The following is an 18,461-nucleotide window of genomic DNA, read 5'->3' as shown; positions in this document are numbered from 1 at the left end:
CACCCCAGATCCTCTGTCCCCAAGTACATCTGGGAGATTGGTTCTGTCTTCACAAAGGAAGACACAACCAAAGTACCTGTTCAACTCGTCTGCCATTTCCTTGTTCCCCATAATAAATTCACCTGTTTCTGCCTTCAAGGGATTCACATTTGACAACTATTTTTTTCCTCTTCACATACCTAAAGAAACTTTTACTATCCTCCTTTATATTTTTGGCTAGCTTCCCTTCGTATTTCATCTTTTCTCCCCGTATTGCCTTTTTAGTTATCTTCTGTTGCTTGTCATCCCTGCTAGGGTCCCTTTCCAGTCAACATTTCCTCATGCTTCCATAGTCCCCTTTGTTCAACTGCAATACTGACACTTCCGATTTTACCTTCTCCCTCTCAAATTCTTGATTAAAACATCATATTATGATCACTGCCTCCTAATGACTCCTTTACCTCAAGTTCCCTTATAAAATCAGGTTCATTACACAACACAAAATCCAGAATTGCCTTCTCCCTAGTAGCCCCAGTACAAGCTGCTCTAAGAATCCATCACAAAGGCACTCTACAAACTCCCTTTCTTGGGTTCCAGTACCAACCTGGTATACAGGCTTCAGGATACCTATATAACAGACTTCAGGATACACACAATTCTTCTACTTGTGGTATAACCTAGGCTTGATACATAAAGTTTCCACTTATCAGGTCTATTTTGTTAGAAATAAATTGATTTATTTGTGACTTTGATTATTAGTGATTTGTATAAATGTACCCTTATATTCTCCTGCTCCTCCTTCTTAATCAGCCGTATGAAACAAGCAGCATGTTGCCTGCTAAATTTAAAAAAAGACAATGGTGATTTAACATAATAAAAATAACATGCAAAAACAGCCTTTAAGCAAGAATAGACTAAAGGGTAGTCAGTACAAATTTTAGAAAGAGAATCATGCATTGCCAGCATTACTGAATCCTTTGAACTTTTTGAATAAGTAGACAAAGCAATAGGCATATTGGATTTTCAATGGACCTTTGATGAGGCACTGTGGTGAACAAATGATATGGGATATAACAAGACAGGTTTCAATATGGAGAGCAAGCTGGTTATGAAATGGAGATCATGGATTAAGGGTATATATACTATGGATGGAAAAAGATAGGAAATAGAACTTGACAGAGATCAGTGTTAATGACAAGGTAAATTCATGAAAAAGGACATAAAGTGTTGGAGTAACTCAGCGGGCCAGGAAGCATCCCTGGAGAACATGGATATGTGGTGTTTTGGGTCAGGACCCTTCTTCAGGCTGATTGTGGGGGTGGGGGTGGGGTGGGGTGAGAAAGCTAGAAGAGATGAAAGGCAGGACAAAGCATGGCAGGTAATTGGTGAGCGCAGGCAAGGGGGCTTTTTGAAAGGCACATGGTTGGGCAAAGGCCAGCAATGAATTAAAAAAAGGAGTGAGACAAAAGGGTTGAAGAGTTGTGAATTGTGAAGCCAGAGGATGGAATATGGATGGATGGGAGAAATATGTGTGTGTCCAAGTGGGGCACAGGGATGTAGAGGGGAAGAAAGGGGGTGTGGGGGAAAGGGGGAGGGAATAGATTGATAGAGGTTACTTAATATTGTAGAATTTAATGTTCATACCATTGGGTAGTAAGTAATAAAGTGGTGTTTGTCTAGTTTGTGTGTGGCCTCCCACTAGTTCACATACCCACACTGTTGTAGACAGTATAGAATTAGGCACTGAATACATATACAATAATTCCCACATGAAATTGAGCAAACCTTTAGAACATCTATTTGCCTTATGTCTCTTCTGTTTAATCCAAATCTATCCCCTTCCAGACATTTGCATTAGGGCTGGATTTAACAGTTCCTTGAGCTTGAGTAATGAAACACAGCATACCACATTGCTATTCGATATCTGAACTAACCCTGAATTATAACATAAACAACAATGAAATAACCCCAGGCACAATTTGTCCTTAGCAAGTACATGTTCCCTGACCACTGACTACACTGGGGTTGTTTTCAACAGCTTCCAACGCCTAGTTTTGTAAAGAATAAAGTTCTTGTGTAGTAGATACAAGCACTTAAGCAACCTCGGTGTGCTACAAAATGCTTCACGGCCAATTAACTACTTTTGAAATGTGTCATTCCTATAAAGTGGCAAAGACAACAAGCAATGTGGACATAGCAAGGTCCACACACAAAAATGATCAGGCAATCAATCTGAATTGTGCCCATTTGAGGGACCAATGTTAGTCTGAACAGCAGGGATAACTCTCTTCTTCTCCATGGAAGCTTCATGTCTGCCTGGGAAGGAGACGGAGGCCTTGCTTTAATTATTTATATTAGAATTTAGATTCAGCGCAGAAACAGGCCCTTCGGCCCACCGAGTCCGAATCGACCAGAGATCACCTTGTGCACTAACACCATCCTACTCAGTGGGGAAAATTTACAATTTTTATCAAAGCCAATTAATAACCTACAAACCTAAGATAGACACAAAATGCTGGAGTAACTCAGCGAGGCAGGCAGCATCTCTGGAGAGAAGGAATGGGTGACGTTTCTGGTTGAGACCCTTCTTTAGACTGAGAATCGGGGGAAAAGGAAATGAGAGGTATAGACGGGAATGTAGAGAGATATAGAACAAATGAATGAAAGAAATGCAAAAGGTAATGATGATAAAAGAACCAGGCCAATGTTAGCTGTTTGCTAGATGAGAACAAAAGCTAGTACGACTTGTGTGGGGGAGGGATGGAGAGAGAATGCAAGGGTTACTTGAAGTTAGAAAAATCAATATTCATATCACGGGTTTGTAAGCTGCCCAAGCAAAATATGAGATGCTGTAGAAGTTAGTGAAATCAATATTCACACCACTGGGTTGTAGATACATGAAGTTAGTACAAACCTATAAACCTGTGTGTCTTTAGTGTGTGGGAGGAAACCAGAGCACCCAGAGAAAACCCACATGGTCACAGGGAGAATGTACAAACTCCATAATGACAGCACCTATAGTCAGGATCATGCCGGGGTCTCTGGCGCTGTGAGGCAGCAGCTTGACCGCTGCGCCATAGAGGTTGATTGTCAGTGAGGACTTGTAGGGTCAGTACTTTCAAATTGTTATTTCCTTTGACCATTTGCTCACTGGTCCACCTTCTCTATCTTCTATAGCAACTTTAAGCTACCGACAACCGGCGACCCGTTAGGACGTCCACCTACGACCACATCTATGACAACCTACAACCACACAGGTGACAACCAAAGTCAATCCATGTCCACCCGCGACAAGCTACGACAAGCAACGACCCTGTCGGCGACAATTGAAGACAATTCAGTCGCCGGTACCTGTCGCTGGTTGACGTAGGTAGTCGCCAATGGAATTCACCAAAGCCAGCACCTGGCGACAACCAACAACACCTGGCGACAACCTGCCTCATCCTGGTGACAACTGGAGCCAGCACCTACAACAGGAGAAGACAAGTTGCGTCAAGCCCACAGTCGCTGAAAAGTTTTGAACATTTCAAAATCCAGTGGTGATCAGAAAAACGTTACGACTCTTTAGGCAACTTAAGGGGACTACTCATGACCATACAGGTGACACCCCGGCGACCATGTGGCGACAGCCTAACCGCCTGTAGTCACCGAAAAAATTGCCTAAGTGGGACAGGGGCTTAAAGCATTACTTAAAAATGTGGGATGGGCAGCATTTCTGAAGAAGTCTCGACGTTATAAACGTCACGCATTCCTTCTCTCTAGAGATGCTGCCTGTCCTGACGAGTTAATCCGGGATTTTATGTCTATCTTCAGTGTTAACCAGCATCTGCAATTCTTCCCTACACTTAATGTTTGTTTCTTACTAGTCGGAGAGAATTCTACAGTTTGTTGAGGTCATTGTTCTGGATGTCAGGGATTTCCCTGAACTGATGCCACTGTCAAAGAAGATTAGTGTTCACACTTCAGAGCTCATTAAAACTGTGTGTCTCACTGCCTTTCTGATGCTTGAAAATCCAGGTCATGACGTCCAACTCGCAGCCCAACTTGTCCTGTAACCCATGGGGGTCCATGGTGCTTCTACCTCTACGGAGATTGTCATAGTAATCCACACAATGAAATGTCAATGCAAAGATCTACAATCAAAGTTATAACTGACAATTGGTAGAACTTCTGAGAAAATTTGTGCATTGTTTTCATGTGATGTGAGTAAACCAAAACTACACAAGACAAGGAATAGCTTCTTTAACTCAATTTCTTGTTGCCCAATAGTTTCTGGTATTCCTGGCTTATGAAGGACAATGTACCAAATGCCTTCTTTTTCACCATCTACCTGTGTCACCAATTTCAGGAAAATAAGCACTGGTACTCCTTGAAACCTCTGCTCTACAGCACTCCCTGACTGCTCATTGTGAACGTTCCACCCTGTTTTGACTTTCCAAAATGCAACAGATCGCACATATCTGAATGTTACTCTGTTAGCCATCCTTGTCCCATTTGTCCAGTTGATCAAGATCCAGCTGTAATTCTTGATAACCATCTTCACTTCCTATGATACCACCTATTTTAGTTTCATCTGCTAGAAGAGCCAAAGATAACATTTGTGACCCATTGCACTACTTATATAGCTTTAATTCAAAACCATCAGTGCAATGGAATAAGTATAAAAGACGGTCTTTGAACTTTCCACTAATTGTCTGCAGAGGTTACGTTGAGAAATTGGAAGAACTTGTACATAAGGTACCAACAATTACCAGAAAATGAACGTTGGCTTGTGTCCAATTATAACAAAGTTGCACTTGCAGACAGTTAAATTCTTTGGACAAAGTATCATGGTGTGGCTCCCATTAAAACAAACACACAATTGCATACTTTTATTACATGGTAAGGATAGAAATATCAAATATGGAGAATCTATGCCAAGTGCAAGATAGTGCTACAAAGTTTTGGACCACCTTACTCACAATTGCCCTGTGGTGAGGTGTATCAAGTTTTGTTCAGATTGATGTTATATTTTACAAGTTATTCACATTTTTGACTTGACAAAATCCCACTTTGAGAAAAATGTCATCCATCTGCACTGGCAGTTACAGCTATGATGTCGCAATGGGATCCAAATCCATGCTGGCCCTGCCCGCAACAATGTTGCAATTACAGAACACCGAGTCCTGCCAGCAGGTTTTTTAAGTTTAAAAACAGGGAGGTTGAATAGGAGGAGGGGGGAGTGCTGGGGGAGGTAGGGGAAGTGCGATTGGATTATTTTTTAAAGTCCCGGCAGCATGCAATTGGGAGGCTGAAGAGGAGGGGGATCGAGTGCTGGGAAATAAGGGGAAATGAGCCGCCCCTGTGCAGTTGGGGACTATGGGTGAGTGGTGGAATATTGCATTGGGGGAACCGGTTGCGTTGGGGAAATGGGTGAGTGGTGGACTATTGCGTTGGGGGAACAGGTTGCATTGGGGGACCAGGCCTCCCGTGTGACAGGAACCCAACAAGTCCTACTTGGTCAAGTAACCATTAAATTATCTGCACTTTGAGTTATTCAGATGACAGCTCAGATGTTTGCAGCAGTTAGTACATCTGGTGTACAATCTAATTCACCATGAAAAATCCTGTTTGCGGTACCATACCACTGAAATGTGTCTGCTCAAATTCTCTCACTATCAAGTGCATAACTACATGTGTAGAAATAATGTTGGCTTTAACCGAAGATAGGCACAAAAAGCTGCAGTAACACAGGTCAGATAGCATCTCTGGAGAAGGGTCTCGACCCAAAACCACCAAATGTGTATACCTGTACTTAGTTTTGAGGTTATCACAGAATTTCAAGCATTTCAAAGAATTGGTGTATGGTATTTGGTAATTCCTCTATTTAAAAAATCCAACTGCAGGCAGGATGGCTGCCATTGTTTGCTTTTCCAATGCAATTAATAAGCAATACTCTTGAATAAAAAATAGTAATCTCGTCTCTGGAATTTAGGTGTGTATGTCCCTGAACTTGCTGTCTAACAACACTGTGGGCTTACTCTTGCCAATTGAATGGTTGTGATTCAAAAACGTGCATCCACATCACTAACACAGTTGTAATTGAAGGCAATAAATACTAACCTTACTAAAGCTTGATTGGATATTATCTGCACTGAATCCAAAATCCAAACAGTAAAATGTGCTGAATTAGATTGGAGATCTTTGAGATTGCCTACACCTTACAACATAGGTCTTCAAATTTGGGAGGAATCATGCAAAAGTTAGCAGAGGGTGCATATTTTTAGAATAATCCTCAAGGGCTAGCATCCTGAAGCCACGGTCTCTGGTAGGAAAGTGCCGATTCATCAGTGTGTTTGACCGTTCCGACGTCGGAGGTTTGATCATCACGACGAGAGGGGCTGTACATCTGGCCATCCATAGCGGTTTATGACGACCAAGGAGGGTTTATGACTCCGACCACAGATGAACATAGGAGGACTAACTGATTCAAAGATCTTAGAGCTATAAGATCCTTTGGACTGATCTTTCTTGCTCGCCTGCGAGTGATGTCACCCCCCCCCCCCCCCCCCCCCCCCGTTATTCAAAAAGTCGGGCCGTCGACTGAAGACCAAAGATCATAGTTGTAGACTGCGGCGGCCTGTGTTCCACATGCTGTGAGTGTAGAACGAGTAAGTCGGGCCCTGTGCTAGAGCTCTTGGGTTGTTCTCTGGTCGGGTCCCTCTCCCCACTCCTCCTCTCCTCCCCCCCCCCCCCCCACCTCCTCTCCCCCTCCCCTCTCTCCCCTCTCTTCCTCTCCCCCCTACTCTCTGCCCCTCCCCTGCCCTCCTCTCCCCTCCCCTGGCCTCTCTCCCTCTCTCCCCCCCCTCTCTCCAACCCCCCCTCTCCAACTCCCTCTCCCCCCCCCCTCTCTCTCTCCCTCCTTCATTCATCGTTCATTCATCGGGATAAAATCCTCATTAAACTTGAATTGCATTGAACTACCAGGACTTGATGGGCTCATGATTGTTTGTGCCCTTCAATCACGTACAATTAGAATGTTGGCAGTATGATAAGGAACATCTTTAAATTTTAAAAGCAATTTTTTTCATTGTAGATAACATAAGTACATGCATGATTTAAACCATTAATTTTTGCCAGACTAAAGCAAGATTGGTATATTGAAATGTTGCAACTCATACAATTTAAACACTTCAGCCACTTCACAATCGCTTACAATCGCTTACTTGTCATAGAGGTGTACAAAATCATGAGAGGAATAGATTGGGTAGACGCCCAGAGTAGGGTAATCATGAACCTGGGGACATAGGTTTAAGGTTAAGGGGGAAAGATTTCACAGGAACCTGAGGGGTAACTTTCTCACACAGTGGGTGTATGGAACGAGCTGCCGGAGGAGGCAGTTGAGGCAGGTACTATCGCAACGTTTAAGAAATGTTTCGACAGGTACATGGGTAGGACAGGTTCAGAGGGATATGGGCCAAACCAAGGCAGGTGGGACTAGCGTCGATGGGACATGTTGGCCCATGGGAGCAAGTTGAGCCAAAGGGCCTGTTTCCAGGCTGTATGACTATGACTATAACTATTTAGCAAAATAAAGTTAAAACTACCCCTAAAATCATCAGATTCATAGTAAACATTTTTCAGGATGCATCTTCAATATGCACAGCACTAAAAGATAGAAGATGATATCTTGTCAAGGTGTAACACTAATATAAAATGCTCTCTGTTCAATAGTTTCACTGCTCCCATTTCATTCTTTATGGTTTGAGTCAGATGTATATATATGGTACACAATTTTAAATAAACGCTTACAGAATCAATGATTTGTTGTATTTCTCAGTTGACCAACAAGGATTAGCACATGATATAGTTCCACCTATATCCAACACAACATTTTTAATCTATGACATAGAAATCTATAATGTCTTCACCAGCACCATTATACGGTTAAAATATTTATTACTACAATAAAAAATCTGGCAGCGGTTTTGTAGAATTTAGTAACTGTGTCCTTCCTTTGGGTGGTCGCATGGCTGATGCGAATGTTTTTTGTAAGTGTTACCAACATCAAGTTATTGGTTATATTTGTTACAGTCCAGTCAGCACCATGTATTAATCATATTCAATTATCTTCATAGTTGTTTATACACAATTCAAAACATATCAGGAAGAGCACCATTATATCCGTTAACGTCCACGTTCACTTTGTACAGACTTGACACCGGCTTATTATTGATCGTAATTCTCCTGCTTTTAATGTTTGTGGCCTGGGTTTCCTGTAACATAAACATAAAGATTTTCTATATGCTTAGCTAAGTTGGTCCTATAATTATTATTGATAGTGTCATAAAGAGAAACCACAGAGAAAGAGACCATATAGATAATCAAGTTTGCGCCAATCAGCAAGTACCCATTTTTACATTCATTCTCTCCCAGCCCATTTTATTCTCTATTCTACTCTTTTGTTCTCTGTTAGTAAAAAGGTTACAATAATTAAAATGAATATAAGTTCCTTTGCTGCTATGAGTACATGTGGAACTTCAGAATGGTGTGCGCACACATTCGATGGATTGACTTCATTTGACTGTCTGTGCAAGGTTGAATCGACATCCATGAGTCAATTGTGCACTGACAAAGACAGGGTCTCTTATTTTTTAAGCATCTGCAATATGATTAATATTTTTTGTTGAATTCAGTTCCAGATTACGTACTTTCACAAGCAGTTGGAATACACCGGTGGGCTTCCTAGTACAGGTGCACAACCTTTTATCCGAAAGCCTTGGGACCAGACACTTGTCGGATTTCGGACATTTTCGGATTTCCGAATGGAAGATTTTTAGCGTAGATTAGGTAGGTAGCGCGGGCGGCTTGAAAAGTCTGGAGCAGCTGCCTCCGCCCCGGAGACCGGGAGAATCATTGCATAAATGTTAGTCAGTTAGTTTGGAGGGATTTTAGATTTTATGTGGTGGTGGTGCAGTAGGGGTGAAGGGGGAAATTTAAATTCTTAGTCCCCTACCTGGTCGGCGACTCCCAACCTCGCGGAGCTGGGGGCTCCGTCCGGCCGCGGGTGGCGCCGGTTGGAGCTCCGACCCCGGCAACTCTACCCCTGGCTGCGCGGCTCCAAATCCAGCGACGCTCTGCGAATGTTGGGAGTCGGCGGCCACAGCGCTCCGGAGCTTGCCGCTCGGCGACCCGGTAAGGCATTGCCCGCTCCCCGCTGGTATCCCAGCGCTGCGACGCCGCCGACTCCCGACATTCGCGGAGCTGGGGCGTCCGGCCGCGGGCCGCGCTGGATTTGGAGCGCCTCGCAGCCAGGGGTAGAGTTGCCAGGGTCGGAGCTACAACCGGCGCCGCCCGCAGCCCCACCGGCCACAGCGCTGCTGAGCTTACTGCACGGCGACCCGGTAAGGCATTGACCGCTCCCCGCCTCTCCGACCAGGTAGGGGACTAAGAATTAAAGTTTACCCCTTCACCCCCCCCTTCACATAAAAGCCCTCCAAACTAACTGACTAACATTTAAGCAATGATTTACAGATGTTTAAGCGTCTCCCGGTCTCCGGGGAGGAGGCAGCCGCTACAGTAGTACAGACCTGGGTTGACCGTGGGTCGTTTCGGGTCAAGTTTGGCGCCAAACGCGAGCTTTGGTGCGCAGACGACATCTGGAAAAAATGGCCGGTTTTCGGAGTTTTTCGGTTTCCGGAACTCCGGATAAAAGGTTGTGCACCTGTACTGAGATCAGTTTAACTTGGCATCATGCTCGGCACAAACATTGTGGGCCGAAGGGCCCATTCCTGTGCTGTACTGTTCTATGTTCTTTGTATTGACCAGGCACAAGTCTCCCCAGATCAACACACCAGAACACTTGTCCATTGTTCCCCACTCTCTTCAGATAGGCAACATTGGTGAATACCCTTGCATACCAGTGAAGCAGTTGGTGCATATGCAGAGGTAGCCGGCTGGCAAATTGCAGAACAGGCAAACTGTGGCATCAAACAAATGGACATCAGTAACCTAACACACACTAGGAACAATTTTACAACTATCCGAGGCTAATTAACCTACAAAGCTGTACGTCTTTGGAGTGTGGGCGGAAACCAGTGCTCCCGGAGAACACCCACACGGTCACAGGGAGAATGTTCAAACTCCGTACAGACAGCACCCGCAGTCAGAATTGAACCCGGGTCCCTGGCGCTGTAAGGCTGCAACTCTCCCGTTGTACCACTGTGCTGCCCGAATTAATATCAGATTCTCAAAAATTTATGAACTAGATATATTAACAGATGGTCAGAATGTAATTATAGGCATGGAAAGAGCAGGTAATAAACTCCATTCAAATCTAGCAATCATGCTGCATCTTTCCGAAGGTCAGTATTTATACCTGAACATTTGTGTGGGATCCAGCGTTGCCAGCCAAAAACTGTAGGCGTTTGCATAATAGTTGCACGTCCCCCTCCCGTGACATTCAATAAAAGGTGCCACACGAAATTCTTCCAAACACGATCCAGGTGAAGCCAAAGCTTGACCCGATCCCTCAGCACCTGAGCCTCTGTGCTAGGAAGTGAGAGAAACATATTTCCATTAAAACATTCAACAGATTAGCAGTTTAGGGGAATTAGTTTCAGAATTGAGGTGCAGCTAATCAGGAAACAGGAACATAGATGAGGGAGACATTGTGTATTTGTTGCCTTGCATTTCTTCAGCAGGGAAGAAGGTTAAAGGGCCTGTGTCACTTAGGATTTTTTTTTGGCGATTACAGGCGACTAGGCAACCACCTTCAACATGCTAGTTGAAGGTGGTTGCCTAGTTGAAGGTGGTTGCCGGAGGTTGCAGGTAGTGGAAGGTCTTACCTGCCACTACCTGCAACCTCCGGCAACCACCTTCAACTAGCATCGCAACCGGCTTCGACTAAAAAATTACCGATTTTTAAAACGGCAACCTATTTTTAGTCGCGGCCGGTTTTGAATTTTTTTTAAATAATCGCCGGAAACCTTGGGTGAGGCGCAAAGTCTCCAGAGGTTTCCGTTGAGATTTCCTACGTGGGACAGGGGCATAACTTTCTACTTTATTTTGCAGACTGTTAACCACGGGGGAGATAAAGCTCCGATGAAAAATTGAAACCTTTCATACTTCAGAAAAAAATTAAGCGATAAGGAAAGTTGTCAAACTTAGCAACTTTCATATTGTTGTGTAGGGTTCGGTGACATAGTGGGCACCCACCACTATGCTATAAGGCCAAGGCTATCAGCAGGGTGAAAGATCTACTGAAGGTGCTTGGATTGCACAAAGAGAGAACCAAGGAGAAACTTGAGAGCCTGATCCATACGGGTCAACGAGAAAATTGGTGCCCAGCTTAAAATTGCAGCAGATATAAGGGCCTGTTCCACTTGGCAATTTTTTCGGCGAATACCAGCATCATATCAGTGTCGCCAAAAGATTTTGAACATTTCAAAATCCAGCGGTGACAAAAAAATGTTGCGACACTTGAAAATATACGTCATCAAGCCGCAAATGTTTTCGGTGACCTGATACGTCAATGATGCCAGCAGTCACCGAAAAAATCGCCAAATGGGACAGGCCCTTTACTGCATTTGTCTACGTCATGTTGAACAATGCAATCGGCTGCAGAGTGGTGGATTCAGCCAGTGTGTCAGCTCTCCCCACCATCAAAAGCATCTACATGAAGTGGATGATCAGCCATGATCATATTGAATGGCGGTACAGGCTCGAAGGGCTGAATGGCCTACTGCTGCACCTAATTTCTATGTTTCTATGTTTCTAAGTGCTACCGGAAGAAGGCCGCATCTATTATTAAGGATTTCCATCATCTACCATGAGTCCACTAGGATGGTACCATCAGGCAGGATGTACCATCTCACTGCTATCGGGCTGGAGATATGGAGGCCTGAGGTCCCACACCAACAGGGTCATGAACAGCTACTTTCCTACAACTACCAGGTTCTTGAACCAATCTGCACAACATGGAAGGGCATGTTGCAGTTGTATAAGACATTGGTAAGGCTGTATTTAGAGTATTGTGTTCAGTTTTGGGCACCATGTTATAGGAAAGATGTTGTCAAGCTGGAAAGGGTGCAGAGAAGTGTGTAAGAAGGAACTGCAGATGCTAGTTTAAACCGAAGATATACACAAAAAGCTGCAGCGGGACAGGCAGCATCGCTGGAGAGAAGGAATGGGCGATGTTTCAGGGCGAGACTCTTCAAACTCTGAAGAAGGGTGCAGATAAGATTTATGAGGATGTTATCAGGACTTGAGAGCCTGAGCTATAAGGAGAGGTTGAGCAGGCTAGGACTCTATTGCTTGGAGCGCAGGAGGATGAGGGGTGATCTTATAGAGGTGTACAAAATCATGAGAGGAATAGATTGGGCAGACATACAGTCTCTTGCCCAGAGTAGGGGAATCAAGGACCAGAGGATATAGGTTTAAGGTGAGGGGGGGGAAGATTTAATATGAACCTGAGGGGTAACGTTTTCACAAAAAGAATTGTAGGTGTATGGAACGAGCTGCTGGAGGAGGTAGTTGAACCAGGTACTATTGCAACATTTAAGAAACATTAGGACAGGTACATGGATCGGATTGGTTTGGAGGGATATGCACTAAATGCAGGCAGGTGGGACGAGTGTAGATGGGAAATGTTGGCTGGTGTGGGAAAGTTGGGCCGAAGGGCCTGTTTCCACATTGTATGACTCTATATAACCCTAATCCTACCTTGCCATTGGAACACAACAGTTCACCCCTTGCACGACCATGGACTTGTTCTTGTGTATTGAACCAATGAGTTGTTATTTTTTCCCTACAGTCTTCTTTCTTATAGAAATTGTATATATTAATTATATATAAGTTGTTTTTGTCTGTTTGTCTGAGTCTTTGTGACGATGCTGCAAGTATAATTTTCATTGTATCTGCGCTTCCCTGTACTGGTGCATAAGACAATAACTTGACTTGACTTGAGCTTAGCAAAGTATAAATTAGATTTTTAGTTTCGAGATGCAGCCTGGAAACAACCCGTTCAGCCCACCGAATCAGCGCCGACCATCGATCAGCCATTCATACTAGTTCAATGTTATTCCACTTTCACATCCACTCCCCACACACTGGGGAAAATTTACAGATACCAATGAACTTACAAACCTGCACGACTTTGGGATGTGGGGAGCACTCGGGAGAAACCCACGCGATCGCAAAGGGAAAGTGCAAACTCCACACAGACAGCAGCCAAGGTCAAGATTGAACCCTGGCCTCTGGCTGTGAGGCAGCAGCTCTACCAGCTGCACCACTGTGCCACACTCAAACCCTAATTGTAAATCACAAGCACGAGTTGAAACCAACGTTTGTCTTAGTCTCTTCCCAAGCATGGACTCCATGGTTGCCACGGCATTCATTTATGTACGTACCATTACAAATGAGTAGCCAATCCACATGGATTTCCAGCCTCTTGGACAGGGTGGGATCTGAATAGTTTGACTGTGCACAGCTATGACCATTGCTGGACTTTCGCAAACAACACATCTATACAATGAGACACAACAAGAGTTACAAAAATCTTTAGACACTCTTTAAACCAAAAGGCCTTATGCTGCTATCCTTAAAGCAGAAATACCCAACTTAAATTGTAGTATTAGTTCAATTATTTAGTACAAATTCTTTACTTTGGTTTACATCAATAACAAATTCAAATTTTGTTTGTGAAAATTAGCTGAATTCTAATTTAGTTTTGAGAGTGTGAAACAAACCCTTTGTCCCACCAAGTCCATGTCGACCAGCGATTACTCGTACACTAGTTCTATCCCACACCCTAGGGACAACTTACAGAATTAACCTACAAACCTGCATGTCTTTGTGATGTGGGAGGAAACCAGAGCATCTGAAGAAAACCCATGCGATTACAGGGCGAGTGTGCAAACTCTATACAGACATCACCCGCAGTCAGGATCAAGCCTGGTCTCTGGCGCTGTTAGGCAGCAACTCTACGCAACGCCACCGTGCCACCCTAAGTTTTCCCTCCCTTAATCAAATCCATGATGCTCAATTGTAGAACCACCCCCACAACACTACCCTAATCAGCTTGCTTTCTACACCTGTCGGGATTGAATCTGGAACTCCCCAGATTAAAGGGCTCAAACAATTCACCGGTTAACTCACTGGCCCTGGGCCATATTTTTAAATCATGCAATTCCAGATGGTATCCATAAATTCCTTCAGAGGATTACAGATGCATTTTCGAAGGCAATACCTGCTTATAAATGGTTGCAGCTCTTGCCCTTTGATCGGAGCCATATCCGTTGGCATTCGTTTTGAAGTTGACAACCAATAGGAATAATCATTTCGTGACGCATAGTTGCAGACATCATTTATATCACAGAACAAAAACGGCATCACGCTGAACCTGGGCAAGCAACTCCCAGCGGTTCCTGCACGCCACAGAAATAAAGAAACACAAAGATGAAGTGCGCATCAATTAGACTGGATTCCTAGCATATGTGCACCGTGTATTATATTTAAGTACTCCTCCCAAATGCCATGGAGAATTGTGGTTTTCTTTGAGATCAAATGAGGTTATGAAATTCTTGCTGGGGGTGAATGAAATGCATGTGTTGTTGTTGTCCCTGCAACTGTTTGGCTACAATGCTGAGAAATATATTCTCCACTATGCATCTTTCCCTTCACTCTACCTAAGGCACTTACGTTTGGCCGGATTGTATTTCTGTATAGTATCTGGATTGATTGGATAGCATGCAAAAAACGCTTTTCACTGCATTTGGTGCATGCGGCAATGATAAACCTGAACTAACATGTCACATGGAATGCTGACGGATATTAAAACATGAGCATTATTCATGAATGCACATAAACTGGGAACTTCATTGCAGCACCAGTGTCCTGCTGTGTGGCTCAATCATTTTCACTTTTAATGCTGCGATAAATGGTTATGGGTTCAAGTTCCACCCCAAAGGTCAAACACACACACATTACAGAGAGGCCAGGAATTGGACTATTACATTGAAAGAGTCAGCACAGACTCAAATGAACAAATGATACCTTTTGTCCCATACTAATGGTATGATAATACAGATGCAGTACAATACTTTTGCTTCCCCTAAATTTAGACTTTAGTGATACAGCATGGAACAGGCCCTTCAGCCCACTGAGTTTGTGCCGACTCGTGATCACCCCGTATACTAGCACTATCCTACACACTAGAGACAATTTGACCTACAAACCTGTAAGTCTTTGGAGTGTGGGAAGAAACCGGAGCACCTGGAGAAAACCAACGTGGTCACAGGGAGAACGTACAAACCCCATGCAGACAGCACCTGTAGTAAGGATCAAACCCGGATCTCTGGTGCTCTGGCTGCGCCACCGTGCCGCCCTATACTGAACCTCAAATACTATGAAACTCATCTGCAACAATCATGTTTAAATCAATTACATTTTTTCAGAAACGGCTTCTAGAATGGGTTTGCATACCTAAATCTTGCCCATATGCACGTCTGTTGCCTTGTACAAAGAGGAGAGAGTAGCCAATATGTAGCTGTTTGGTGCCACCTGGGCACAGAGGTATGTCTCTCGATTGACTGTGTCTTGTATAGACGAAACCTTGGATAACTGATGTCGATGGTCCTGAAGATCCTTTAACTCCTTGCTTTCCTTTTGCACCTGGAGACCCCTTTGATCCTAATGTTAAGCAAAAATACAATTTCTTCCATTTGATGTTGTCTCAACCAAAACTGCATTTGGAGCTTTGATTTCAGCCTATTGATCTACTTATGAGTGTTAACAAACATGTTATGGCATATGCTTTAAAAGATATCATCACATAAAATGAATGCAATGTAATAAAGATAAGATGAAAGGACATGTCACTGCATTTACCAACCCCTTCCACAGTAATAGAAACAATCTGTGAGGGTTTATCAAGAACTATTTGAAGTGGTTGCCTTATTTACCTGTCGGTCCATCAAATCCAGGGGATCCATGTGGTCCTGGGTGACCTATAGCTCCAGGAAGCCCATTGAGACCAAATGGTCCAGATGGGCCTGGTTTTCCTATACATGAACCAACACAGGAAAAGGTTTAGAAACAAGGAACTGCAGGCGTTGTTTTACAAAGATAGGCACAAAATTATGGAGCCACGTCCAATGTCAAGTCAAGTCAAGTTTATTCCTCACATACACATACGAGGTGTGCCGTGAAATGAAAAGTGGCAATGCTCGCGGCAAAAAGACAAACAACCAAACAGAATCACATATTCTTTACATATTAAATATTGTGGGCAGATGTAATCCCAACATCTTCCCATCCCCTCCCCTTTCTGCCATTCGCAGAGACTGCATCCTCAGCAATTCCTTGGCCCACCCAAACCACCCCCTCCCCGGCTGTCATGCTGTCTGGATGTCAGTGGCCAGTGATGTTCCACAGTGGTGTTCTGTTTGTGATTATATATAAGTGACTTAGATGAAAATGCAGATGGGTTGGTTAGTAAGTTTGCAGGCGACACCAAAATTGTTGGAGTTGCGGACAGTGCAGCTGTCATACTATACAGCGGGATATAGATCCTGGATACAGATATGGGCAGATAAAGGACAGATGGAGTTTAATCCAGGCAAATGTGAGATTGAACTTTGTGAAGTCCAATATAAGGCTAAAGTGTACTGTTATTGGCAGGACCCTTAAGAGCATCGACATAGAGGTCCGTGATAGTGGCAACACAAGTAGATAAAGTGGTAAAGACGAATAGTATGCTTGCTGTCAATGGTTGGGGATTGAGTTTACGAGTGAGGGAGTCATGTTGCAACATTATAGAACTTTGGTTAAGCTGCATTTGGAGTATTCCCTGCAGTTCCGGTTGCCCAATCACAGGAGAGATGCTGGGGCATTGGACAGCACACGTTTGGCACATGGTGGGCCGAAGGGCCCTATGTTCTATGTTCTAAATGGCAGAATATGTGATTTCCAGCACATTTTACATTTGCAAACCATGTTACTACTATGTCACTTGTGGTGAAAAAATTAAACATGAAAGACACTGCAGTGGAATTTAACGACATTTCTTTGCGTTTCGAACGTACCAATGTGTCCAGGTGAGCCAGGAGATCCTGGACTCCCACATCCTCCGTCAGGCCCTGGCAAACCTGGCAACCCTTGGTCACCCTTTATGGTGACGATAGGTGGCCCTGGTGGACCTAAGAGATAACAAACGCGTTTAAAGGAAAAGCAGAAACAATTTGAAAGAGACACAAGTACATTGTTATAATTATAGCTTTGTTCAAGGAGATGCCCATATATTACTGTACTCAGACACCATTTGGAGGAATACATAGACCTGAATCTCCTTGGAAGACACTCAAGCATAAATTCTAAATATTGTTTTCATTACCAATGAACCAGAATGTAGCCTTAATCAATTGAGATGGAGTAGACGTTGATCACTGAAAAAATGCAGTTTACTGAAACAAATATATACTTTTACTTAACATGTTAGAAAGAATTTCAACAATTGAAAAGCTCAAAAGAGTCTACGGTCATTGCCTTATTGCTGGTCACTGACAGAAGCCTGTAAATGCCCCTGTTGTGTGGGCACTGGGTCAGTTGTGATCAGGAGCCAGGTGGATGTTAATGTGTGCAGTTACCTGAGGTGGGCACAAGAACGGTGAGCAGGGTAAGGTAGATCACCTCACTCCCGTGGAGATAGCTGTCTGTGCTTGTTACGTTTGGTGCTGTCATTTTGGATGAGTGAGGCGGCATCCTCGCGAGGGAGGGGAGCAGTCGGAGGTTGTTGTGCAAGTTGGCACAAACCACATAGGTAGGAAGAGGAAGGAGGTTCTGCATCACGAGTTTACGGAATTGGGTACAAGACTGAAAAGCCAGACCTCCAGGGTAGTGATCTCAGGATAGCTTCCAGTACCTCGTGCTAGTGAGGGTAAGAACAGGAAGATAGGGGAAATGAATGCGTGGCTGAGGAGTTGGTGCAGGGGGCAGGGGTTTTGATTTCTGGATCACTGGGATCTCTTCTGGGGCTGGGGCGACCAGTACAAAATTGACGGGTTGCACCTTAACTGGAGGGGGACAAACATCCTAGCGGGCAGGGTTTAAACTAGAATGGCAGGGGGGTGGGATCTCCTACAAGACTGAGGCTAGAATTGGGTATGGAGGGTGGTGTGGGAAAGGTTAGTGGACAGAACAGGCAGGTGAAAGGTGGAGAGCAAGGAAGGAGGGTTGATTTCAACTGCACGTATTTTAATGCAAGGGGCATGACGGTTAAGGCAGATCGGCTTAGTGCATGCATAGGTACGAGCGACTGGGACTTTGTAGCCATGACTGAAACCTGGTTATGGGAGGGGCAGGACTGGCAGCTTAATGTTCCGGGTACAGGAGCTTCACGAGAGACGGGGGTGAGGGAAAAAGAGGAGGGTTGCATTGATGGTCAAGGAGGATGTCACAGCAGTGATCCGAGGTGACATTACGGACGGTTCGTCTGGTGAGACTAT

At 44.2% G+C, this 18,461-nt stretch overlaps 1 protein-coding gene across 1 annotated transcript in view; it reads right to left on the bottom strand.

Annotated features, from left to right (window-relative positions):
• Window positions 1-7,010: 7,010 nt before the first annotated feature.
• The window catches only part of LOC129703284 (collagen alpha-5(IV) chain-like), a 137,480-nt gene continuing 126,029 nt past the window's right edge, over window positions 7,011-18,461 (bottom strand). The window contains 7 exon segments of the mRNA XM_055645629.1: window positions 7,011-8,234; window positions 10,337-10,509; window positions 13,368-13,482; window positions 14,207-14,384; window positions 15,442-15,648; window positions 15,921-16,019; window positions 17,043-17,156. Coding sequence (XP_055501604.1) covers window positions 8,159-8,234; window positions 10,337-10,509; window positions 13,368-13,482; window positions 14,207-14,384; window positions 15,442-15,648; window positions 15,921-16,019; window positions 17,043-17,156 — 962 coding nt within the window. The 3' untranslated portion in view covers window positions 7,011-8,158.

The sequence above is a fragment of the Leucoraja erinacea genome, chromosome 14, assembly GCF_028641065.1.
Source record: "Leucoraja erinacea ecotype New England chromosome 14, Leri_hhj_1, whole genome shotgun sequence".
Lineage (NCBI taxonomy): Eukaryota > Metazoa > Chordata > Chondrichthyes > Rajiformes > Rajidae > Leucoraja > Leucoraja erinaceus.
The sequence above is the reverse complement of the archived record's forward strand: the minus strand, read 5'-3'. Positions and strand labels throughout refer to the sequence as shown.